Below are 26798 nucleotides of genomic sequence, written 5' to 3'. Positions count from 1 at the left end.
TGTTGCAAAAGCGTCAAGGTGATCTAGATAGTTGGCGAGGAGCACCCGGGTTACCTGTCCTCCATGCATGGAAGTCATTTCGAGCTTCGCGACTCCTGCGGCAATTCGGTGCTGATATGCGCGCTCTGAAGCTTTTCCAAGACTAATTGCGTGCAGCGCCTTGCGCAAGCTTTCACTGACATTGGAAACTATCCCATAGGGTCCCCTTCGCAATAACCGCCGAAGCGTATAAATCTGTAGTGCAACGAGTGTTTGGCAACCGTTGCTACGGTATGTGATGTGTATTAATCGACTTGATTGCCTTGAACGCACGGGTAGATCGTTAATTCCGTTGCCGTTGCTAGGGGTCTGGCTGTTGCGCTTATGTATGTATGTATGTATGTATGTATGTGTTTGTGTGTGTGTGTGTGTGTGTGTGTATGTATGTATGTATGTATGTATGTATGTATGTATGTATGTATGTATGTATGTATGTATGTATGTATGTATGTACGTATGTATTATGTGAATGTAGGCATGTATGTATGTACGCATGCGTACAGTCGCGCCCAGTATGAGTTGCAACATGTTGTTCGTGCTCACAATTGCGCCAACACTGCAAAGCTGCGGCGACATAGAAAAAAAAACAAACTTAGTGAATATTTAAACACTTTCAGTTAGTGGTACTTTGTGAAGCAATTTAACGTTTGCCGGTGTCACTGTTCAGGCTCGGGCTCACTTCAGTAACGGTCACCGTGTTGCAGATGATATTGAGCGTGACTGTACGTATACATATACGTGTTTGACATCGAGTAATGGGTCTGCCTACCCCGCCGTGCAATTAAAAAGAGGTACCGCTCGTTATATTCATCGTTTGTAAATGCCTGGATAATTATCTTGTAAGCCGATCGCCACGAGTTTTGCTTCGCAATACATTTTAAAACCTGAAAGGTTTTATGAGCTGTGCTCCATTTTTATTAGCCATGTAATAGTTATGAAATGCCGCTTATCTTGGCCGCAAGTGTGTATTGACTCAAGAAGTCGGGAACTTACTGTTCATTATTTTCATAATGCTAGTTACACATCGCCACATATACGCATAGACTAATGTTCCACTCTACATTTGTGACCTCATAATATGGACATATACATGAGGCGGCTTGGATATTTGTGGCAGTGTTCTCGCGTTATCTGTTCATTGCACGTTTTTTGTCGCAAAGCCTATAGATAGAGGCTGACAGGCGGGCACACATTGTGCGCTTCATGGTTATGCATATCAACGAGGGTAAAACACGTGATAAAGGTTGGCTGACGTTTCGATAGGCTGGCTAACCTATATTTGCCTGTAGATCCGCGTATCTAAATCAGTATGCACGAGTCGTTCTGACAACACGCCCACATATATCTGAGCCAATGTGCCCGCGTATTTGGGTCGATAGGTCGACATACATCAGTAGGTCAGCTTACACTATAGTATTTCAACGTAACCTTGTCAATAGGTCGACATATCGAAACGGATAACCTTGTAAGTAAGGACAGCATATTGAAACCAATATGTGGCGCACCTATCGAAATATCGGACAGCGTGTATCCCTGTTTTGACCCCGTTTGTACAACTATTATAGAACCGTGTTTATTCTATTGCGTGCCAAAACAACGGTATTTTTATGTGGCACGCTGCGGGCTCCGGTGTAATTTTGACTGTCTCGAGTTCTTTAACGTTCACCTGCATCTGAGTGCACTGGTGTTCGAAATAATGCACGCGGCCGCCACGGGATTCGAACCAGCGTCCTCGTAGCAGCGCAACAACATATACATATATCTGCTAGGCCACAACAGATGGTAATGTATACGACTATCGCGCCGCTTTTTTATGTAGCTTTGGGCATTTCTTTCGCGTTTTAAAATGCACCGCTAATACTGAAAAAAAAAAGAAGAAAACAATGCGTTCCATTCATGCTTACATTCGCTTCTCGTTCGTTTCGTTTTGTTCAGTTCATTCTGTTTCGTTTTGCATTTATAAATTCCAGCGTATGTCGTATAATGCAGGCCGTTTCGTTGTTTTTTCGGGTGTTCTTGTTGTTTTTTAAATTTTTTTATATTAACACATAAAGCCCATACCCTCTGAAATTGCCTCAGCAGTTTAATAAATGTCTGCGGCGTTTTACGGACCGAGACGAACTGACATTCGATAATGTGCGTCCCCACAGCCGCCTCGCCGGCGGTGAAAGAAAAAAAAGAAAAGAAGGAAAAATGCGGTTGTTGCGCAAAGCTTCGAGAAAGAGGCGTCGTCAGTGTGCCGCAGGCATGTGTGTATCACGTGTGTGCGCGGAACCGTGCACAAGTGGGCGCGTGTGTGTTATGCGCCTGCGCAATACCCGAACGAAGCGAATTCCGCGATCGCCACGACGCTTTTGCAATAATTGCGGCTTCGAGCGTGTTAATCGGCCTCGTCGAATCGGAAGCGTTCTCATCGGTCGAAACGAGAGAGAGAGAGAATGGGAAAGGGAGCATGTACCGTGTTTCGCTCCATATAACGTGTCGGGCACGTACGTGTACAGTTCACCACTTAGATGAGTTCGCCGTGCAGCGAAATGCCTGCCGTATATACAGTCGGCGTCAAAAGTTTGAAGACCGCTATAGGTCTGCGAAAACTTTTGAATTTTTCCAGCAATTTGTGACTTTATTCGGTCGAGCTGCACAGTGCGTCACGTGTCGTTAGCGCGTTTTAGAACAGGCCGGAAATCTATAAATTCAAGGCTTCCTGCCCGAGGAAGCGACATTATTCGGAGTTTTGTTGTGCGTCGTGATCCATTAACTTTTGACGCTGACTGTACGGCACTCTAAGAAAAAAAAAAATGACACCCCCCCCCCCTCCCAACGTCTGGCTATAGCCAGTGCAGGTGTTCAAATATTAATCCCGAGTCGCCCCACAATACGGCGTGCCTGATAATCGGGCTTTCGGCACGTGCGTAATAGGTTTCCCGAAATTTAAGCCAGTTTCGAGAATCCCACGGTCCGCTCGAGAATCGCGCCGCCCTTTACAGGGACGAAGGCAAGCTGTATTTATAGAACGGGCAAGGAGCATGTCGCCGCCAACGTCTCTTCTATAACTAGGTTACTGCGATGCGCGCTTCTCGGATGGTGGCTGTATTTCTATCTCATGCTGTATCAGCGAGAGGTTCTGTAGCGCCGCGGTTTATCGGATGAACGCCTGCGCGCGGCTAAAAGCGGGAGCTTTCGTGGTGTGTACGGAGAGAGACCAGCAGGTTGGGGGCAGGGGGGGCTGTCCTCCTCACGCGTGTCTGCGCATACGTGCCTACCCCTTATCTTACGCAAGTGTGTGTACGGGTGGCGCGATCGCCGAAGTGGATCAAACACGTGCGCATTATACACGCAGTACGCGCGTGTTTCCGTGCGAGTGTGTGCATGTACACACTGACACAACACACATGTGCTCGAATACACACACTTCTTCTCTCCCTCTCTCTCTCTCTCTCTGTGGCGTACAGCGTTGGAAGAGAGCAGTGAGGAATGAATAGGGATATGTTCAAGCGACACTAAAATGAAACAATGAATCGGTTGATTTGGTTGATAAATTGCACTCTGAGAACTCGAATGTCGTCACTTTCACCATCATAGGTTTATTAATAGAGGAGAAAATCACGCTCATATTCTCATTTTTAAATTTCGCGCCGAAATCAGCGCGCGTGACGTGAAACGGATTTCAAAGTGTATTTTTCGTATTTCGGTGATTCAACGAAATTTCCTGAAACTTGGCATGTGAAGTTCCTGGCCCCATCAGAGGGCAATTTATAGTTCATTTTTACTGATTAGGAGCTATGCATGACCTAGTAGACGCCGTCAAAATCTATGACGTCACGACCTTTGGTGCGCGGATTTCAAGGTGGCGTCGCCGCCCGCATTTTCTTTTTGCGCGTTGTGTCGCTTACCAAGCGCCTTCTCGCAGCAAGGGTGGTGTTTCTGGTATCGCGAAAGAGTAATTTACTAATACGAGAAAAATCGTTTTTGTCTTTAATGTCCATTTAACTGTATAGATTTTGTGTACACTAGTGTCATTTAGCAATGCTGGTTTACTGTACTTGTACGTTGTACATTGTATTCATTGTACATTGTATACAAAAGCAAACAAACAAACACGGTAAGTACGGCAGTACCGTCGTGCTGGGCACGCAGCTTCTTTAGTCTGCAACACCTGTATTAGCTGCTATAATCACCGTGGTATACACTCAACATCGAACGGTAACACCGTTGCTAAATGGGTACGCTATTATACCGGCACTGATTTGACACTCTTGTTTCCCTGTACGTAACCATCGCAGCGGTGTTGTATTGTGGTAGAGGGTCTGCTTCCAATGTGGGAGGTATTGGGTTCGATTCACATATGTGCCGACGCGTGCATTCGGTTTTCCTAACTGGCGCGCGGTGACATGGTTGTATACTTGTGTGTGTGTGTGTGTGTGTGTGTGTGTGTGTGTGTGTGTGTGTGTGTGTGTGTGTGTGTGTGTGTGTGTGTGTGTGTGTGTGTGTGTGTGTGTGTGTGTGTGTGTGTGTGTGTGTGTGTGTGTGTGTGTGTGTGTGTGTGTGTGTGTAAGAGAGAGAATGCTTGAGTATAGTGTGTGCATTGAAGATTGAAACAAACAAGGCGTTTTTTATTGTGTATTCGTTGGGAACACCCAGGTCTGTCTCAAAGAAAAGGAGATAGTTATCTCTTTTTATTTTCTTTTTTCTCGGGATTGTAAACACGACAGGTGCACAAGCACCTCTTGTGGCCCCGCTTACTCCTCCGAGGCGCGGCTGAGTTCGGTGTAATCAGGGGCAGAAGGGCTGCGGATAAGGTCGGCATTGTATGTGCATCCTCTCTCGGCTTTTCCAGTGAGCGCTGACCTTTTGCGTACCCTAGTTATTTTTCTTTCTTTTTTCCTGGTTGTTACCCTTATCTCCAAGTGCAGCAGGTATCGTCGTCGCTCCTTCCTTGACCCCTTGCCCGCGCCCCTTCTTGAGATCTCATGTTGTTTCCTTGGATACCACCTGGTGTTTGCCTGTGTTGTATGGCGTAGCTATGTATGAAACGCAGAGCGACGTCCCTGAAAAGTTGCGCGAAGGACAATGCGTCGTATGTATATGGTTCCTCTTTATTCTTCTTCTTCTTCTTCTTCTTCTTATTATTATTATTATTATTATTATTATTATTATTATTAGTAGTAGTAGTAGTAGTAGTAGTAGTAGTAGTAGTAGTAGTAGTAGTAGTAGTAGTAGTAAGTATACAGTAAAGATAAAGAACTCTACTATCTCCGCAAAGGAATGAAAGGAATCAGTGTTTCTGAGCCCTTCGTTGAACTTTGCGGGAGTCTGCAGAGCTGGTTTACAAATCTCTAAATGCCATTTACAGCGAATGACATTCGCTTCGGTGTAGTCATTTCTTCACTGTCACACGGGTAGACTAACGACATTCGGTGAAAATGACATTTTCGGTCGAATGACTTCGCTGAGCTCAAATTCGCATTAGATTTTAGAAGCACGGAAGCTTGGGCGAGTTTGTAAGACATCATGGCACAACTTCAAAGCGCTAAAAAACAGGGACAAACGAAAAAGAGTGGACACGACGAGCGCTAACTTGAAACTGAAATTTATTACAAGAAAGATTGGAAAAAGGTAAACCCTATTAGATGGCGCACATGCGTGCACACTTGCGCAGACTGCTCAGAAAAGCCCAAGAAAAACACCACAAAATCACTTTGGTATGACGCCAGATTTCTGCAGTAGATTAAATTCGCATTCCAACAGACTCAGTGAAGGCTGGCTGACACACCCGTCGCCTTTCTCTTCGTGCGCTCGTCGTGTCCACTCTTTTTCGTTTGTCCCTGTTTTTTAGCGCTTTGAAGTTGTGCCATGAGGCATTAGATTTGTGGTCGAACGTGTGTAGTCTCGACTCCAGGGACGCTCTTAAAAGATAGCGAATGACTAAAAGCTTTTATACTACCTAATTAAACTATATACATTTATTTACATATAGCTTGTTTACACTTAAGAAAATTAGAAAGTCGCGCTTTTTCGGCACTCGGTCATGTCGTGAACCGGCGGCCATGTTGTCTTTCGTGTGGCTCCTGGCTTGATTTGGTTTACGTTGCACTGACGTGCCAAACTGTGCTATATTAAAGCAAGTTTAATTCTATGGCTTCTCCCCTCCCTCCGAGGTCACGGCTATACGGTCATATGCACTCACCATTTTCAAATGACATATTGTTTTCGTCGTGTGACAGCACGCCGGGAAAGTGACGTTTGAGTTCAGTTAGGGCCGTCGGATTCAATTGACATTACATTTGCCTTGTGACAAAGGGCACATATATAGTCGCTTTTAATGGCGCCAGTTAACCTTACGCAACACTTAAGTTTGCTATCGACATGTAGTGTATATTTATAGGCGACGCCGTACACGGCGTCGCCTTTGAATATGCCAACTCTTTTTATAGCAGTGTGCTATTGCGCAAGCGCATGCACGAACACACGTAACACAGACACGAACGCACGCATGTGCACAATGGCGTGCGCGCACAGACAGTGCGTTCGTGTATGCGTGAATTCTGTGTTCCTATCTGAATTGTTCATAACCGTATACCATAATACATATACATATCCACACGTACAACGCATAAGCACATGCACGCAGGCCGCGTACAAAACTCACACAAGAGCATATGCAGAACACGGACGCGCATACTCAAGGGCACACGCACGGCACTGCGGAAGCACGTGTGGAAATAGACCCGCACGCGCACACGCTTTCAATACGCGCCACTCAGACACACAATAAAAGAACGTATATATGAGCATAAACACACATGTCCGCACGCAAAACTCCAGCACAAGGACGCGTGCACAAACGCGTGCGCATACATACATAAGCACACGTATACAAAAACGCACAGACACATGCATGCTCGAACACAAACACGCACACACACACACATGCTGGCGCGACATATGTGTAGAACGTAAACACACATGCAAAAATTAAACACACGAACGCACACACAGTAGCGGCCCAGCTATACACAACATAAGCGCACGTTCAAATCTCGTGCAGAGGAACGCACACACAAAGATGCACACACACACACACACACACACACACACACACACACACACACACACACACACACACACACACACACACACACACACACACACACACACACACACACACACACACACACACAAGTACATGTAAAAACAGACATGGGCGCGCGCGAACTCATGTACAAAGAGCTCCGCACATATATACATATATAGAACGTAAACACATGCAAAGCTCGAGCATGCACAGACACATACAAAGCACACAAAGCACACGTACTGAAAGCTGACACGCGCAACAGTCACAAACTGGAACGAAAGCGGCGCGCGGAGCGAAGCAGCCTGTTCGGCTTGGCAACGCTCCCCGTGGGATTAGCAATGCAAAACGGTCAAGGTGTATGGCGCCACAGGTGGTGCGGCAGCGGCCCCGCTGTATATCGCGGAGCCGGTTCATTTGTCTCTGCAGAGAAGAAGGCTCTTGCATTGCGTGCCCTGGATTCCCGCACGTGCGTGGCGTGATTCTATGCTGCTGTTCCTCTTCGTCCTCCTCAGCGAGGACTCCCGCTGTCTTAGCACTGAATAGAAGTGCGGGGAAGTGCGTTTGTGTCGCTGGCACTTGTCCCACCGAACGCGTTTCGCGCCCGTTTGTGTCGTTATTGAGCGCGCGTGGAATGAATTCGTGTGTTATCAATCTTTTGCTTTATCTCTTTATTTTTAACATCTCTGTTCCGGGAACCGGCAGTCCTTGATCAGGTCTCTCCTAAGCACATTTTCAACGAAGGCTCCCTGGGCGCCGCCAAAATCACCTCTGGGCTGCGGTAAATATCCGCGACTCCAAAAATGCACTGCCGAGGCAGCGACGTCGGCGTGCGTCAGCCTATTGTACTCCCGTGCCGCAGTCTAGAAAGGAGGGCCTTTTCAGGGACGGTTCCCTGGGCGCCGCCATAACCCTCTCTGGGCTGTGCTAAACAGGCGTGAGCCCTCAAAAATGCACCGCCGAGGCTGTGAAGTCAGCCTTTGTACATCCATGCCACAGCCCAACATGACGGCGTTTTTTCTCCTGTAAAAAATGTCTATATACCTTTTCATCGGGGAGAGGGAGAACCTCCTTTCTGCACGGTTCCACGGGAGCGCAAAGGCTGACGTCACTGCCTGGGCAGTGCATTTCTAGGGCGGGTCCCCGGCTCGCGCATTTGCAACACCCCAGAGGAGATTATGGCGGCATCCATGGAGCCTTCGTTGAAAAGGTGCATATACGGTGCCTCCTGTAAATACCATTTGAGATCACACCTTAATTTCTTCTGTATTACGGATGCGTTTAACAAAAAAAAAAAAAATAACGCCTGTGACAGATATCGCTGTTTTTATGAGGTACGTGTATTTATCTTGCAAACGGGGGAAGAGAGGCGGTGCGGGAAAAAAAATGCAATGGTTTTAGGTGCCCGAACCGCTTTATGAATATGAGGCACGTCGTAATGGCGGACTCAGAATTAATTTCGACCACCTAGGCTTCTTTAAAGTCCGGAAAGAAGCGGAAATCGGACAGGAAAAGCTATTCTGAAGCGAATTTATGGAAGATACCGTCTATTTGCGCAATAAATTGCAACGCAGGCCGGTAATTAAAAAAAATAAAGAAACGTTTAGGCGAACATAATGCTTCCCTGCTTCTCTGCTACAGTTTCATTAATGGACCATGTGCCCTAAATCGAATCATTAAAACAGTGAATTATTTAATCTTCCTTCTTTAATTAGCTCCCTAGACATTTCGGTTTGTCGCTAAAGCATAATGTTTGCCTTTTACATATGTGTATGGCCTACATCTCGACGTCTAATTTGTGCAACCTGCAACCTCTTAAAAATACCACTAACATTCTTCGAACTAAAATGGAGCTACATGTAGCGCGTATACGACTGACGTCTATACCAATATATCTGTTGTACAACGCATGCGTAAAGCAGAGGTTCTCTGTTCGACTGATTACGGCGGTAAGCTTTTTTTTTTGTACATTTAAATTGATTCCCCTTCATTGCGCGCGCCGTTATGGAGCCCGTAATCTTTTGTGACTGACTGCCGTACATGTAGCTAAAGCTGTACATACGTACCGGTGATTCAGAATATCAACCCGGGCTGTGAAATTTGCCACATGTACATTTGCATTGCCATCGAAAGAAAAAAAGAAAAAGACAACGTAAGTTCACCTTGGTCGCAATCAGTCACGCTCTCATAAGTCAACTGTTCATTTTGCATAATGCCTTGTTTGCATAATGCTGACTCATCTACAGGCTCCAGTCGCGAGTCGGTAGTCCCTTTACGTACCCGTGTATACTGCAGGTTGTGTCCGTCAGCGTTTAATATATATATATATATATATATATATATATATATATAGGGCAAGATAGGCTGTCCACTGACGCTGAGCTCTGTATAACCTTTCGGATCTTGCCTAAAAAAAGAAAGAAAGGAAGGAAGGGTTATGAAGGTGCTAACCTTTGCCGGTTAGAGCGCTGGTACGTGTACAAACAATACAGTGATCTCGAACACGTCATAGAAAAGAGCGCTAGTTTGTGTCATCGAATGTGTGATCTCTTTCGAACAGCCCCTTTTAGTCTTTGTTCCGCGTTCAGTATTACTCATACTGGAAGCAAACATTGTCCTTTAATAAACATTTGGTGTATAGATAAAAGGTCGAGCCCAACTCTTCCATTCTCGACCAACAATACACCTGCTTGCTAGCCTTTGTTCTTACGCTGCACTCGCTGAACGAATCTTCCAAAGCGGATGCCTCGATCGGGAAAAGCGCGACTCAAAACAAAACAAAAGTTAGACGAATTTAGTTTTATTTCTTTATCGTTGAGTACACAGGACGAAAGGGACGCCGATTGCGACCGGAATTCCCGGCCTCTCGTCGCATCGGCGAAGCCCCTTCTTTGACAGCGTACGGGCGCGGAGCAAAATGCGAAACCACACCGCAGCGAAACCGAACGGAAACCGGAACACGAGCCTCGCGCGTGCCAGTTTCGTTTTTCATTTTGTTACGCGCATTCGTATTTCCCGCGCTCCTTCCTCCTCGCCTGTTTGCTTCTCTTCCCAGGAAACGTCGGTGACCTGTTGCTGCTCGCGTTTCTTTATTGCGTAAAAGCCCCGTGTTTCCCCCTTCTCTCTATTCTCTTTCTGCACGGCGTGTTTCTCCTCGCATAGCAACCGCGTCACATGACGTCACCGCCCGTCGCCGCTCTCTGATTGGACCGCGCGGCGCGCCTCCAGGATCGGCTGATCTCTCCCTTCCACCGGGAAGGCGTGTCTGATGTGCGTGCGTGCGTATTTGTCTATCGAGTGGTGTGTGCTGCTCCTGCGATCACGCGATCGACGGATGATCGGCTGGCAGCTGCCGCTAGCCGCCGAGCGCGCGCCTTCATGCACACAGCGCGCGCAGCTCCTTTCATTTCGGCGAGCGATCGCCAACGAACACGCAGGAGCCCGCGTGCAATCTTTCGTTTACACGCCGGACGTTTGTACGAGGCAACGTGCTCGTCTCATGGTCTACTGCTGCCGTGCAGTGTGTGTTGGACGCTCCTGGATACTGCTCGGGTTTTTTATCAGCATGATACGATACGGTGTCCAGTTCCGTTAGTCCTTGTGCGTCCTTCGCGCGCAGCGCAGAGATAAGCCGTTTTATCTCTTGCGTGCCCAGTGGTTGTGCGGGCCTCAAAAAGTGCCGAGCCCCTCCAGTCAGTGTGATTGAGCGGTCGAACCGGAGTACTACACGGTCACTGCTGTTTCTTTTTGCGTGTGACGCCATCGGTCCGGATAACGGCACGTTGTCAGCATCGCCGACAGAACGCATTTCGTTTTATCGTGTGTTAAACTTGTGCGAGTTCGGTGAGTGTTTTTCTTTTGAAGTTTTCCTGTTTGTCGTTGGTTTCTCGGTTATTCGCGCCTGCATCTCGCAAGTTTGCTTTTTTGTATGATCGGACTTTGCGCAAGGCGTTCGCATCAGTTCAATTACCTTTGTAGCACGTTAATAATAATTAAAAAAAAACACCGTGTGTTAATTTATTCCCGGAATAATACTAAAAGTAACTAATAAAGGCAAGAAAATCGAGGTTCAATAACGGTTAACGCCGATTGGCTGCCTAGCCAACTCAGCAGTTGGTTATGGTTGGTCATCTCGGTTTGTTGGACGCCTTGGGATTGGTTAATAACTGACCTATGACACTATGCACTCGCCCACGGCCAATCAGATTGATCCAACCGTCGATTTATGATTTCTTGTGTGTGTGCATGTCATTGTTCAAAAGGTCAAACGAACACAATGGTTGCGTGTCTTCATAACTGCTCACTTTTCTTTTTAAATTCTTCTTTGGAAATTTCTGATGACTCACACATACCTTTGTACCGTTCCCAAGGTCTTTCTCAAAACACTTGCGGTATGCGCTGTTGCTTAGAGCATTGTTCACTACAGTGATCGCGACAGCTGTACGTGTTATGCGGGAAAGCCAGCTGATTGTCCACGCAATTGCCTGCGAAGATATTTTCGTCACAACGTCGCACAGTTTCTGTACATCCGCGACCTTGCATACGCAGCGGCAGGAGTTATTCGGTCATTGGAGTTAGCGAAATTCGGCAGCACTTTGCGGTTTCACAACGGACGCGCCTGTGCACATCGAGACGCACGTTCAGCGGCTCTCGCAAGAGCTAGAGCGAGGGAGGTTGTGGGTTCGATTCCCGGCCGCTACTCGCGCGCATGCGCAGTCGGCATTCGCGGTAAAGCGGTTTGCTTCGTTAAAATACTCCAATCATTATATGACCGTAACTAGTACAGTTTGACACGGGTCATGCAGTTTGTTCAGGCGTTGTGTGTCGCTTTTACCATTTTACAAATATAAAAGTTACGCATACGAGCTCGTTTACGAACAATGAAAAATGAAATATGTTCTAGAGGAAAGAACAGTCAGTTTTGTTTTAAAAAAAAGCACTAAAATGGGTTTACCACCAGTAGTTCTCTCACTTATTTTTGCTGCTCAGGACAAGCTCTGAAAACAAAAAAAAAAGTGGTGCCTCCCCCCCGCACCTCTCTCCCAGTTAAGTCGGCACATTATTTAGGAGTAATAAAGTTCACTGACTTGCAGGTACGCATTGATAGTGGTACTTCACTGCTGTTTACAATAAATTGCTTTTAGATTACGGGAATGCAACTGTTGGGAAGCTTTGAGAAATGCAACTTTGGACGTGTGAAATAATGCAAATAACACAACGAAAGGACAAAAGAACACACAAGATCTGCAAATGTAGACTGTGCCCCTAACACTAGAGAGCCCTTACCTAAAACTCTCTAATAATTGGCTACAGTCTTTATAGGTCTGTGTAATAGTGGTTGCTGTTTCCTATTTGGACAACCAGGAGTTTTTTTCTAACGTTCAGAAGCTGTTTGCTTTGCCGTACCTCAGACCAACGAATGTGGTCGGCAGTCCCCGCATTAGACAGACCGGGGATTTTTTGCGCATGCTGCTTTTGTGTGCAACAACCTCTTTCTCGCTGGGATTTGATCTACGTCAGTTTGCGCGACATGAGGGGGCATGTGACAAAGGCGGAATTGTATAAGCGTGCATTGCTCAAGCGTCTGGTCTAAAGGGACGTTGAAGAGCGAAATGGAAGTCTGGACGGGCAGGCAGGATGCTTTTGGCATTAGTTCGGCGTTTGTTCAGAAAGCTGATTTGCGGAGTAAGTGGAAGCCACAATCTGCTCGGAAACCCACAGCCAATGTTTTGCCTGACTCTTTGAAATCGTTCGAAAAAGCATAACTGCATTTCAAACTCAAGTAACAGTACTAAAGCCATATTATCAGTTCCGTATGCTTGTCTTAAGGCAGTAAAATTGGTGCGACAGGTTTCAGCAGTGCAAAAAAAGTATTGAGGCACAAAACTCTCTGCTAGAGTTGTCAGATAACACACAATCATTGTTTGGAAACTCGGTATTGAACTGACATGTGACAGTGCTAGCAAATGTCATTCAGCGGTTGCCAGCATTAGCCTTCATTTAGCCGACATTTCACCGATACTAGCCATCATTAGTGGTCTTTTAGTCAACGTTAACCAATGCTTTCCGACATAAGCCATCATTTAGCTAGTACAATCCTCTATGGTGTAGTCACTTGTTACGCCAACTGTATGGTATCGTTAATTGTTGTGCTGACTGTATCATATAGTTACTTGTCGCACATACTGCATGGTATAGTTACTTGCTATAGCTAGTGACCTTTCATTACAGTAATATGGTATTGCGTATAAGCGTAACACACAAGACCCTATGAACCGTATAATGTGACACCCTAAGGACAGGTAAACATGCACTTTTCCAGGAGAAGCATTATTTAAAAGATTTTTTAACTGTCATTGACAGCAGCATTAGAGATGACAGAGCTGTTGCATAATTTTAAAAGGACACTGAATGGAAACAAAAAAAATTGTTTTGAATGATCAAGCATTTCTCCAGAACTGTTTTCATTAATATCTGGCTAAGATGCAGATTACTTGTTGTGAAAATGGAGGTAAATCTCCTTGTGTTTTTTTTTAGTATTTTATATTGAAATCTTGGCACCAGTACGCAACTGTGATGTCATGTATTTCAAGATACTTCTAAAAAGTTATTTCGGTCAGTTGTGGCTCAATACATATTACAATCCTATCGCAATAGTTGTTTTCTGGTACTCCAAACGGTTAATTTTTTTGTGCAACATGAATTACATCTCTCCTTAAATTTGTCCATATTGTTATTCCAAAGGCACTTGCTAGGCCAAGTTCTCAAGTGAGCCCACCTTTCTCTCTCTTTCTCTCTTTTTCTCTTCGTCCAGGTGAGGGACGCGCTGTCACCGGCGCCCTCACCACCGCATTCCACTGGCAGGATGAACTACATTGGCCGGATCATCACCAACGTGCGGGAATTCTGCAACGAGATCAATTCGGCGACACTAACAGGGGCCATCGACGTGGTGGTCATCGAGCAGCCGGACGGATCCTTCGCCACGTCACCATTCCACGTGCGCTTTGGCAAGATTGGCGTTCTAAGAAGCAGGGAAAAAATTGTGAGTGCTTTCTCGTTCAATGTCGTGCATGTTTCACAGGGTCATTTCAGATGTGTGTTCATTCAAGTTTATATCTTGCTTTGTTTGATATGACGTTGTAGAGGATCGAATTGCAAGGTAGACCCTTGCAAGGCGTTGTCGTTGTTGCGTATGTGTTGCTATACGGTGATTGTTTTCTTTGTTTTTGTATTGAATATGAAAGCTCTTTAATTAGTGAAAGCCAGAAAGATACCCTGTATGATTAAGCATGCGGCACTTGGTCGTTTGCATGTTCTGAAGGTTTCATATATATACGGCATCTATTTAGACAACATACCATTTTTCTAAGAAAATATTTTTGAGCTTGATTACCGAAGGCAACAGACATTACTTGCACAGCAAATCGATGTATGTAATTCATAATGAAAAATCCACTGATTAACTTTTTACTTAGTTACTCCATGGCACATATTGCAGTTGAAATAATTGACAGTGGGTTTGCATTCAGAACAAGTTTTCGGAATGGCGCCCGTTCTGAGATGCATGGCAAAATACACGGGTGTCTTGGTTACATTTGAGTTTTGGTGAAGGACTTCTGTTGAAAAGATATGAGAAACACCGATGCATTCCTTACTGCAACTTTGATGACGCATACCTTAAGACCTACACAATTCTAACAATTCATGTCATAGGGATACAGATTGAAAACTTACTGGAAGCAATTCATAAATTGTAATATATTCCTTAAAGTGCCTAATCAATCTAACACCCCACAAAGTGCACATGTGGTGATGGCTCAGTGACTATGACTTTCTTCCATTGTAATTGAGGCAGTGGGTTTGATTCCGCAGTTTGATGGTGTAAAAAAATAACACTCCTGCACTTAGATTTACACGAACATTGAACAACCTCAGCTCGTTGGTGTTTATTTTAAGCCTTCAACTATGGCATCTGACAGCTGTATTGTTGTTTTGGGAGAGTGGTTTAATGGAAATGGACCCGTCATAATAGAATCTGTTATAATAGATGCCACAATTCCATTGCATCAGCTCGACTACTAATTTAAGAGATGGACGCTATGCGCAAAACAAGTTGAAAAATGCTACAGGTAGTTGTCTCGCTAATTGAGTTTTGTAATTAACTGCTACAGGTCGATTCCACGAAAGATCGAAAAAGGGTGTATATTTGATGTTTCCGATTTTCCTGATAATTTTGTATGTTGTGCACATATGACTGCACAGCACGAAATCGCAGTTCGTTTTCAAATAAAAATTTTTTTCAACACAGGAAAATTCGACAAGTGTCGCCGGTTGACGACGACCATTTTACGAAGAGTGCGTTTTCGTAAATTCGCAATCATGCTGGCAGCCACTGAAGCTATATATTGCAAATATCTTTCTTTTTGGCGGAAGTAGAAGTAAAGAGGAAATAGCTCTTATCATTTCATGGAATTCTGAGTAAATTATGTATTTTTAAAAATTCACGAAAAACGATGCGTTTTTGAAAATCAGTCAAATTTGGGACGCTATGGCTCCTTTTGTGAACATCTTAGCTTGTTCATATTTGCAGTATGAATAGGCCTTTATGTGAATAATGAACCTCTGCACTTGTATTTCTCTAATAATTTTCAAAGTAGTAAATTTTCATGCTCGAAACACCAAAAAGAGAAAAGTGCTCCTCCATTCAAAAATCTATAATAAAAAAAACCCAATCTCAATTTTGTTCAAAGTCCCCCAAAATGTTCTCAAAGGACTGCAGAATGATATTATGAAAAAACATGTTGCATCATTTTTATTACAACAAAAGCAGAAAATGTCAAACATTGTGTTTCCAGAGCGTGGTGGCTACTGCGCAAAGGACATCTCTAGTAACAAGAAAATACAGTAACACGTCTTTTTTTTCTTTTCTGAGCTTCGCTAAACAAGAGTAATGATCTATGGTCGGAAATTGGGAACTGTTTTGTAAAGAAAAAGACCGTTCCAATTAAATGCATTCGCATGGTTTGCGACTTCACGCCAGTGTTAGACATCCCTCAGTCCACAGTATGCACTTTCAGTTGTAGCCTCCTTTTCTTTCATCTATTTCAGTTGAGTATAATTCATATCTTGAGTGCTAAAGAACGCATTCCCTCCATGCCTCTCTTATGATGATGTGCTGTGCCAGAATTGAGAGATTGGCATAAAAGCCAAGGTCTCTTCATGAATGGAAATGGATTTCTGGAGAGCGGTCGCCAAGAGGTGTGGTTTTTGTTGGCCCAAATGTGTACGTTGTCAAACCTTATGTGATCAATGCAGAGTTAAAAAAGAATCGATTACGTGAAGATTGGTGGCAGCAGTTCTGGCCACGGACAAAACACGTTTTGTTTGCATTGCATCTGCTTTGTTTTGCATATCCTTGTTTCTCTTGAAGGAGTGCTGGCAGATCTGGTTTCCCTCTTGAATTGAGCGCGCATCCTGCTTCATGACCCTCCGCAAAAGAGTCTCGATCCGATATCTTCTACGTAACGAAAATTCTGCTGCAGCGGAATTTTCTTTTTGTGCACCATGAGGCAGTCCGTACAAAATCTCGGCCATGGCTATAACGCCTACCCATAGCCACCTTCAGAGCGTAGGATAGTGATCGCATCAAAGTGAAGCACAATTTGGATGCTTAACTTCTATCTCAGGTGGTGTTTGGCTGACTGGCACAGCCGTACTCGTTGCTGTCGTCTGCTCAGGCGGGCGTCCATCGCGCCGCCCTTTGCACCTGTCCGCCTAACGCATGCTACTCCGTTTACACGAGTGCTTGTAGCGCGGGCCACACGATCCGCACGGTGCGGATCCAGAGACCGGGCGGGAGAGCGACGAGCGGTGAAAAATGTATCGTGTAACCAACGCAATCGACACCCCAGCTTTTTCTCGTGCATAGCGACAAAGCCTGGCAAACAATGTGTGGCTGCTGTGCTTAGGTTGCACTGCGGTACTCGCCGTTCACCACTGCCGCCATTTGCGATTTCTCACATTCTTACTATGCATGATCGACTCAGCTACACATATTTCGCGTTTAGCTTCGTTACGTTTATATAAGCGCATTTACTAAAAAAAAATTATCCAGAGGAATGAAAATGTCCGTGCTGCCCGTCGACGAGGAATGTAAGTGGTGTCGCAAATGCATTTAATTGGAACGATCTTTTTTTTTTCTTCACAAAACAGTTCCCACTTTCCAACAATAGATCATTACTGCTGTTTAGCGAAGCTCAGAGAAGAAAAAAGACGTGTTACTGTATTTTCTTGTTACTAGAGATGTCCTTTACGCAGTGGCCACCACGCTCTGGAAACACAATCTTTGACATTTTCTGCTTTTGTTCTAACAAAAATGATGCAACATGTTTTTTCATAATATCATTCTGCAGTCCTTTGAGAACATTTTGGGGGACTTTGAACAAAATTGAGATTGGGTTTTTTTTATTATAGATTTTTTAATGGAGGAGCACTTTTCTCTTTTTGGTGTTTCGAGCATGAAAATTTACTACTTTGAAAATTATTAGAGAAATACAAGTGCAGAGGTTCATTATTCACATAAAGGCCTATTCATACTGCAAATATGAACAAGCTAAGATGTTCACAGAAGTAGCCATAGCGTCCCAAATTTGACTGATTTTCAAAAACGCAGCGTTTTTCGTGAATTTTTAAAAATACATAATTTACTCAGAATTCCATGAAATGATAAGAGCTATTTCCTCTTTACTTCTACTTCCGCCAAAAAGAAAGATATTTGCAATATATAGCTTGAGTAGCTGCCAGCATGGTTCCGAAATTACGAAAACGCATTCTTCGTGAAATGGTCGTCGTCAACCGGCGACACTTGTCGAATTTTGCTGTGTTGAAAAAAATTTTTATTTGAAAACGAACTGCGATTTCGTGCTGTGCAATCATATGTGCACAACATACAAAATTATCAGGAAAATCGGAAACATCAAATATACACACTTTTTCGATCTTTCGTGGAATCGACCTACAGAGAACGCTCCTAATTCCGGGATGGAATGTAAAAGGAGATGGCGCACTCTGACGTCTACCTTCCTGTCTAGCTGTGTGTTTCTTGCACAGATTTGTTATGTTGGAACCCAGTGAGCTCAAAACAGCTGCAGCAGTGAACTCGCATTGGTTTCAAGCAGGAGTTATACGATTATTGCCGATTTCGAGAAATCTGTGCTCAAAGCTTGTGTTTAAATCAATTGGCATTCCGGTTAACTAACCAGTGCTCCATTTCATAATGTACCTGTTCTTTAAAGTACTGGTAATGCTTTAGCCTTTGTTGCAAAGGCAGGATAGTAAATTTTAAGCGACTTTTCAACACCCATGACACACGTTCGCGTCTTCATTTTTTTACCACGCAATGCAACAAATGCCTAAGGCTTCTCTACTCTGTCAGTGGTTCATGTTTTCAAACGAAAAAAGGAAAGTATGCATCACGTAAAACGGGAAATGCACATGTGCGTGATGTAGTCACATCAAACACTGGGCCTCGTTTACACTGCAAGAAATAACGTATTTGTTACATTTACGGGGTCGCAAATGTGAACCTCTGAACAACCAAACGAGCGTAGTGACGCGTTCGTGCTACCGGTGGCTGCTGGGCATGGCTTCTGCTCCTGGAATGAACATAGTGCATCATGCACTGAATGTGAAAGGGCTGCACGAATAACAAGTAACTTGATGCAACCGTATTTTCTAGTTGTAATGTAATACTTATGTAATTAATACTTATTTCACAGGTGTCACACATATAAAACAGCCTAACTTCAGAAGTGCGCAAATCATTAATTTTTGTTTTTCTTCCAAATTAACTTAAAATGAGCTTACTCAGAGAGGTAAAAAACTATGTACATAAATAGTCGGAGCAATAATCTGTTTGGCTAGTACCTGGTCCAATACTTTTTATTTCACTTGTGCTAACGGATTCTCTGTTCGATTTGAAAATTGTTAGAATTACGTCACTTGCCTTTTTATTTTGTTCTTGAAAGCGCATGTGTGATGAAATTCATATGATCGTTTCGCATTGCTATTTTTCTGTTGTGTGCACCTATTATGTACCACGCTGCCAAGATCTTGAAAAATGCCAAGATCTTGAAAAAAGATCGCAGTATCTATAAATAAAACAAGGTAAATGAAATACAGAAAGGTCAGAAACGTACATATTTGCTCAAGGAGATAGAAGACTTCATACATAAGTAAGTTTTAATTTATCAAGTTACAAATTTGTCTTTGATAGCACTACACTTGCATGGCCTCTGCAGCATTGTTTGTTGTGTATGCAAAAGAGAGATAAATGTTAAATGGAATGTGGGGCAGCCAATGAGAAGATAAATCCTGTCCAGTTTTCTACCCTTTCCTGGGGAAGGGGTGAGGGTAGACATGAAGGCAAGAAAGAAGAGAATGAGGGGGGGGACAGATTAATACGAAATGCAGACTTAGCTGGGCACAATTCGCAGCTGTAATGGCATTGTAATGGCAATAAAAAAAAAGCCAATAACAGATGAGTCACTAAAGCTGATGCCTGTACTGTAAGCTGCTTAGTAACAGCTGTAATATGACTCAGCGGAAAGGCCTTGCCAGTTATATGGCTCTCCTTGCCTCAGTGATGACTTGTCTGGCAAATGCTCTTATCACGGTGCTGCAAATGAACCTTTTATCTTTATTTACTTTGTTAAAAGCTTGCGGTTTGTCCCTGGCATTACAGTTGCCCTAATCTTCTTCAGCGCTAGTTTGCAAATTAGATAGCACTTCCTTTCACTTGTGTTTCACTTGTGTCATAATATGTCTCTTTCATGTGTGTGCAGGTTGACATTGAGATTAATGGGAAACCTGTAGATATTCACATGAAGCTTGGGGAGTCTGGTGAGGCGTTCTTCGTCGAAGAGGTCACGAAAGAATCGGTAAATTTGCCAATGACCCCTGTTTTGTTTTCTTTCGTGTTTGTGCATTGCTGTTTTTTTTTTTTTTTGAGTGTGAGTTGAGTGGTGCTCAAATGACATTGGGTCTGTCCTGGCCTGCAATGGCAAATTCTATGAACAAATTTTTATTCTGTATTATTATACTTATAAGTAGGCTTGCGCGAATAGCAAATTTTAGGTTCGAAGCGAATAGTGAGTTGGTAGAATAATTTTGAATCGAATTTGAATAGTATATATCACCCAACTAACCTGCACAATATTTCTTTAAGTTGAAACAAGGCGTGCGCAAATGTCATTCTTTTTGGTTCAGAGGAAGTGGAAGTAACTTTGAATAGTAGCGGGATTTGACTTTCGGTAGACTGCAAGTGATAACCTCTAAAGTATTGTCACGTGGTCGTGACGTCGACGAACACAGCAGTCGGCGTTTGTAGGATGAAACTGTTTATTTGGCCGAACTTGTGGCCGGAAAATGAGAACTAGAACTACAGCAGTGCACGCTGTACAATGATAGCGGCGAACAGGGCGTCGTCCGTCGATCAACTAACTAAGCGCGTCGGCATTTAAACATGTGCCGTCGAATATTCCAGCGTTATCGCTGGCTATCGTGCAATTTCTAGAATAAGCTGGAGTGTGCGCGTCTTGCGCGCAATCTTAACAAAACGATCTACAATGATCGTGAAGGTTCTCGAACAATGAGGCGCGGTTCGCGCTGAGCGTTGCTGGCAGTCTTTGTGGCCGAAAACCGAATACAGCAAAAGTGATAAAGAAACGCACGTGGCAATGCCCCCCTCTGAAAAAGCATCGTCCCGATGCTTAAAACATGACACGGGGAGGGGGGGGGGTGGCCAATACATGCAACAATAAATAACAAGAATAAAGCAAGAAAGTACAATAAACAATAAGCAAAAGTACAGTCCTCAGATTCACTAACGCGCGTAATATGGCTTGAGGCGCACGACATGGACGACTTCAGGTCGCGCACGGCGCCGCTGAGAATTTGTAATGCCGTCAGGGACAACCTCGTAGTCGAGTGCGCCGAGGCGTCGAAGTACCCTGTACGGTCCGAAGTATCGTCGCAGAAGCTTCTCACTAAGTCCCCGTCGGCGTATTGGCGTCCATACCCATACACGGTCACCGGGTTGGTTTTCCATGTGGCGTCGTCGAAGGTTGTAGCGGCAGCTGTCAGTCGTCTGCTGGTTCTTAATCCGTAGGCGGGCGAGCTGTCGTGCTTCTTCGGCGCGCTGTAGGTAGGTGGTCACGTCGATGTTTTCCTCGTCGGTCACGTTTGGTAAGATGGCGTCGAGCGTCGTTGCCGGGCTCCGTCCGTAGACCAACTTGTATGGCGTCATCTGTGTCGTTTCTTGTGCGGCCGTGTTGTACGCGAAGGTCACGTACGGAAGGATGGCGTCCCATGTCTTGTGTTCGACGTCGACGTACATGGCCAGCATGTCGGCGATGGTCTTATTTAGACGCTCGGTGAGGCCATTGGTCTGCGTGTGGTAAGCGGTGGTGCGGCGGTGGCTCGTCTCGCTGTACTTGAAGATCGCCTGAGTTAGGTCCGCAGTAAAGGCGGTACCTCTGTCTGTTATGAGGACCTCTGGGGCGCCATGACGCAAGACGATGTGCTCTACGAAGAACTTCGCTACCTCGGCGGCACTGCCTTTGGGCAAGGCCTTTGTCTCGGCGTAGCGGGTGAGGTAGTCAGTCGCCACGACGATCCACTTGTTTCCGGTATTGGACGTCGGGAACGGCCCCAGTAAGTCCATCCCGATTTGCTGGAACGGCCGTCGAGGTGGCTCGATAGGCTGTAGAAGTCCGGCTGGCCTAGTGGGCGGTGTCTTGCGTCGCTGGCAGTCCCGGCAGGTCTTTACGTAACGGCTGACGTCGGCGGAAAGGCGCGGCCAGTAGTACTTCTCCTGTATTCTTGCTAGCGTGCGAGAAACACCCAGGTGTCCAGACGTCGGGTCGTCGTGTAGAGCCTGGAGGACCTCTGGCCGCAATGTCGAGGGTACCACGAGAAGGCAATCGGCTCGAAGCGGTGAGAAGTTCTTCTTTAGGAGAACACCGTTGCGCAAGAAAAACGACGTCAGTCCCCGCGTGAATACCTTCGGAACGACGGTGGTCCTGCCCTCGAGATAATCCACAAGGCCTTTCAGTTCCGGGTCGGCTCGCTGTCGTTCGGCGAAGTCGTCGGCACTTATGGCTCCCAAGAAGCTGTGATCATCCGGGTCGTCGGGCGGTGGTGGGTCGACAGGGGCACGAGACAGGCAGTCGGCGTCGGAGTGTTTCCTTCCGGACTTGTACACGACGGTAATGTCAAACTCTTGAAGTCTTAGGCTCCAACGTGCGAGGCGACCTGAAGGGTCCTTCAAGTTAGCTAGCCAACACAAGGCGTGATGGTCGCTCACAACTTTGAAGGGCCTGCCGTAGAGGTAGGGGCGAAACTTTGACGTAGCCCAGATGATGGCGAGGCACTCCTTTTCTGTTGTGGAATAGTTCGCCTCTGCCTTAGACAGCGACCGGCTAGCATAACTGATAACCCTTTCCAGTCCACCCGTCCGCTGCACAAGGACGGCGCCGAGTCCTACGCTGCTTGCATCGGTGTGAATCTCCGTATCGGCGTATTCGTCGAAATGCGCAAGTATCGGAGGTGTCTGCAGGCGTCGTTTGAGTTCATGAAATGCTTCGACTTGCGCTGTTTGCCACCTGAATTCGACGTTAGTCTTCGTGAGAAGCGTCAGTGGTTCGGCGATCCGTGAAAAGTTTTTGACGAATCGTCAGTAATAGGCGCATAAGCCGAGAAATCGGCGCACGGCCTTCTTGTCGGTGGGTGGGGCGAAGTCGGCGATGGCAGCTGTTTTCCGCGGGTCTGGGCGCACTCCAGACTTGCTGATCACATGACCCAGAAGCAGGAGCTCGTCGTATGCGAATCGGCACTTTTCTGGCTTCAGGGTCAGTCCAGAGGTCTTGATTGCTTGAAGTACTGCCTCAAGCCGCCGGAGATGCTCGTCGAAGGTCGAGGAGAACACGACGACGTCATCCAAATACACAAGGCACGTCTGCCACTTCAATCCGGCCAGTACGGTGTCCATGACGCGCTGGAACGTCGCAGGTGCCGAGCAAAGACCGAAAGGCATGACCTTGAACTCAAAGAGGCCATCGGGTGTTATAAAAGCGGTCTTTTCTCGGTCTCTTTCGTCTACTTCGATCTGCCAATAGCCGGTCTTGAGGTCCATCGACGAAAAGTACGTCGCGTTTTGTAGTCGATCCAGGGTGTCGTCTATCCGTGGGAGGGGGTACACGTCCTTCTTCGTGATTTTATTCAGGCGCCGATAATCAACGCAGAAGCGCAGTGTCCCGTCCTTCTTCTTCACTAACACCACGGGTGACGCCCACGGACTCTTTGAAGGCTGGATGATGTCGTCGCGTGGCATTTCGTCGACTTGTTTCTTTATGGCCTCACGTTCTCGCGTCGAAACTCTGTAGGGGCTCTGACGAAGTGGTCGAGAATTTTCTTCTGTTATAATGCGGTGCTTAGCAAGGGGCGTTTGTCGGACCCGCGATGACGACGAGAAACAGTCCTTGTATTGCAGGAGCAGGTTTTTGAGCTGGTCTTGCTTGACTTTCGGAAGGCTCGGGTTGACGTCAAAATCCGGTTCGGGGCCTCTATTCGTCGAAGCAGTTTCGGCAGCATCGAAGAGGGTGAAAGCATTGCTGGTGGCTACACATTCGTCGATGTAGGCAACCGTCGTACCAATGTTGATGTGCCGATATTCGCGGCTGAAGTTCGTCAGCACTGCCTTTGCTTTACCGTCACGCAGCTCGGCTATACCTCGTGCGACGCATATTTGACGGTTCAGGAGTAGGTACTGATCGCGCTCGATGACGCCTTCAAGGTTCGCAGGTTTTTCGGTGCCGACGTAGATAATGACGCTGGAGCGTGGCGGAACGGTCACCTGCTCTTCTATCACATTCAATGCTTGCTTCCCTGGCGTCGCATGGGGCGGGAGCGCTTTGTCTGAGGTTAGTGTTATGGACTTAGACCTCAGGTCGATGACGGCGCCGTGGTCACTTAGGAAGTCCATTCCAAGTATCACATCCCTGGAGCAGTTTTGTAGGATTAGAAAGCTCGCAGGATAAGTCCGGTTTTTGATGGTGACTCTCGCCGTGCAGACACCAATCGGCGTTATCAGATGGCCTCCAGCGGTCCGGATCTCGAGGCCTTCCCAAGCAGTCCTAACTTTCTTCAACTTTGCTGCGAACGGCCCACTGATGACGGAATAGTCGGCTCCAGTGTCGACGAGAGCGGTGACGTTGTGGCCGTCGATCAGAGCGTCGAGGTCGCTAGTCCGCCGTCTCGCGTTGCGGTTACGTCGTGGCGTCGGGTCACGGCTACGTCGGTTTGCACCGCTGTTTCCGCGTTGCGTCGTCAGGTCTCCTTCCGGTCGCAAAGCTTCGTCTTCAGGACGTCGTTCGGCGTGCGGCGGGGGCTCGGAACTTCGTCGCGACGTCGTCGTCGGCGGCGGAGGATCTTCAGCATTTCGTCGTTCAGCAACCGCACCTCCATCGGTTGCTGCCCTTAGTTTTCCGGATACGGGCTAGGCGACCGGCCCCGGTTTGGGCCAGTGTACTGCCGGCGGTGCGGTGACATATGTAGCGGCCGGGCGACGGCGAGCGGGAAGGTCGTCGTCCTTGCCACTGTGTTCCGGTGAGGTAGTCGTCGATGTCGCGAGGCCGTTCTCCTGGCTGCGGGCGCGGCGCGTTGACGGCGAATCCTCGAAGCCCCATCTGTCGGTACTGACAGCGGCGGTACGTGTGGCCGGCCTCCCCGCAGTGGTAGCAGAGCGGGCAGTTGTCAGGGGCGCGCCAAACGTCGGTCTTCCTTAGCGTGTATCGCTGGCCGGCTGGTGGGCGGTATGACGTCGGTGGCGGCGGCGGTGGTGCCTGACGGCGGGACTGCTGGGGCGGCGCGGCGTCTTGACGTGGGCGAGGAGGGGGGGCGTTGCGTCGGGCTGCAGCAGCGTAGTTCATGGCTTGCGGCTGGGGCAGTGGCGGTTCAATGTTGCCCAGCGACTGCTGGATTTCTGATCGAACGACCTCTGCGATCGAGTCCACTTGAGGCTGTGGTGAGGGTAATAGCTTGCGCAGTTCCTCCCGAACGATCGCTCGGATAGTTTCGCGCAGGTCGTCGGAGGCGAGGGCATGAACAGCTGGGCTGTCTTCATTCGTACGGCGATTGTACTGGCGGGTTCGTATTTCCATCGTCTTCTCAATCGTCGTCGCTTCTGAGACGAATTCTTGGACTGTCGAAGGTGGGTTCCGCATCAGGCCAGCGAAGAGCTCTTGCTTTACCCCTCGCATGAGGAAGCGGACTTTCTTGTCCTCGGGCATGGCAGGGTCAGCGTGGCGAAATAGCCGAGTCATTTCCTCTGCAAAGATGGCCACGCTTTCATTTGGAAGTTGGACCCGTGTCTCCAGCAAAGCTGCGGCCCTTTCCTTTCGGACGACGCTTGTGAACGTCTCCAGGAAAGCGCTGCGAAAGGCGTCCCAGGTTCGAAGAGTGGACTCCCGATTCTCGAACCAGGTCCTTGCTGCATCTTCCAGGTAAAGTAGACGTGGCGCAGCTTGTCCTCGGAGTCCCAGTTGTTGAACGCTGAGACCCTTTCGAAGGTCTCGAGCCAGGTTTCCGTGTCTTCGAATGACGACCCGCGGAAAGTTGGCGGCTCCTTGGGCTGCCGGAGAAGTATCGGCGCAGGCTGCAAGGGGTCGGTCATTGTCGCTGCGGTCGGTGTTGGGACCTGGGGCTGCCTGGTGTTTTTGGGAAGGAGCCCGTACTCTGGCTGCAGTCCCTTCTGCCTGCGGCTTGTTCGACGATCCGGATTTTCTTTGCCGTCGTCCTCCTCGCGGCTTGGGCTTGGGTCAGCGCTTCGCGGGGCCGTCCGGATCATGGAAGAAGCAGCACCTCCACCAGATGTCACGTGGTCGTGACGTCGACGAACACAGCAGTCGGCGTTTGTAGGATGAAACTGTTTATTTGGCCGAACTTGTGGCCGGAAAATGAGAACTAGAACTACAGCAGTGCACGCTGTACAATGATAGCGGCGAACAGGGCGTCGTCCGTCGATCAACTAACTAGCGGTGAAGCGCGTCGGCATTTAAACATGTGCCGTCGAATATTCCAGCGTTATCGTTGGCTATCGTGCAATTTCTAGAATAAGCTGGAGTGTGCGCGTCTTGCGCGCAATCTTAACAAAACGATCTACAATGATCGTGAGGTTCTCGAACAATGAGGCGCGGTTCGCGCTGAGCGTTGCTGGCAGTCTTTGTGGCCGAAAACCGAATACAGCAAAAGTGATAAAGAAACGCACGTGGCAGTATGTTACGTTTTAAAATTTACTATACTTAAAGCATATAAGCCGGTATAACAAGCCTTTAAACTTAGAAAATGATGAATCAATGTGAGGGTAATATGTTCATTTAACCTTGAAGCAGGGCTTCGCGGCAGTGCGGATTTTTCCTGGAAAGATGTATTCACGGTATAGCACCCCTCCACTGCAGTGAAACCACCCTTACAGAGGAGTTACATGTGGACTAATATAAACCTATTCGTTCATTTCGAATACTTCGAAATTTCCAAGAATATAAATTCGAATCAAAGCGAATTCGAATACTGTTATATTCATTCGAATATTCCAAGGGCTCGAATATTCGCACAGGCCTACTTA

At 46.8% G+C, this 26798-nt stretch overlaps 1 protein-coding gene across 3 annotated transcripts in view; it reads left to right on the top strand.

Annotated features, from left to right (window-relative positions):
* LOC119374315 (phosphatidate phosphatase LPIN1) overlaps window positions 1–26798 on the top strand; it is a 123462-nt gene that overhangs the window by 66864 nt on the left and 29800 nt on the right. For 2 of the 3 annotated variants that reach the window (XM_037644392.2, XM_037644391.2), the window contains exons 2-3: window positions 13929–14159; window positions 19960–20055. In XM_037644392.2, coding sequence (XP_037500320.1) covers window positions 13980–14159; window positions 19960–20055 — 276 coding nt within the window. In that variant the 5' untranslated portion in view covers window positions 13929–13979. Of the gene's footprint in view, window positions 1–10665; window positions 10958–13928; window positions 14160–19959; window positions 20056–26798 lie in introns of those variants that run through there. The other variant, XM_037644393.2, reaches the window with a different exon arrangement.

Source organism: Rhipicephalus sanguineus, chromosome 11 (genome assembly GCF_013339695.2).
Source record: "Rhipicephalus sanguineus isolate Rsan-2018 chromosome 11, BIME_Rsan_1.4, whole genome shotgun sequence".
Classification (NCBI taxonomy): domain Eukaryota; kingdom Metazoa; phylum Arthropoda; class Arachnida; order Ixodida; family Ixodidae; genus Rhipicephalus; species Rhipicephalus sanguineus.
Note: the sequence above shows the minus strand (reverse complement) of the source record. Positions and strands in the feature narration are given on the sequence as shown.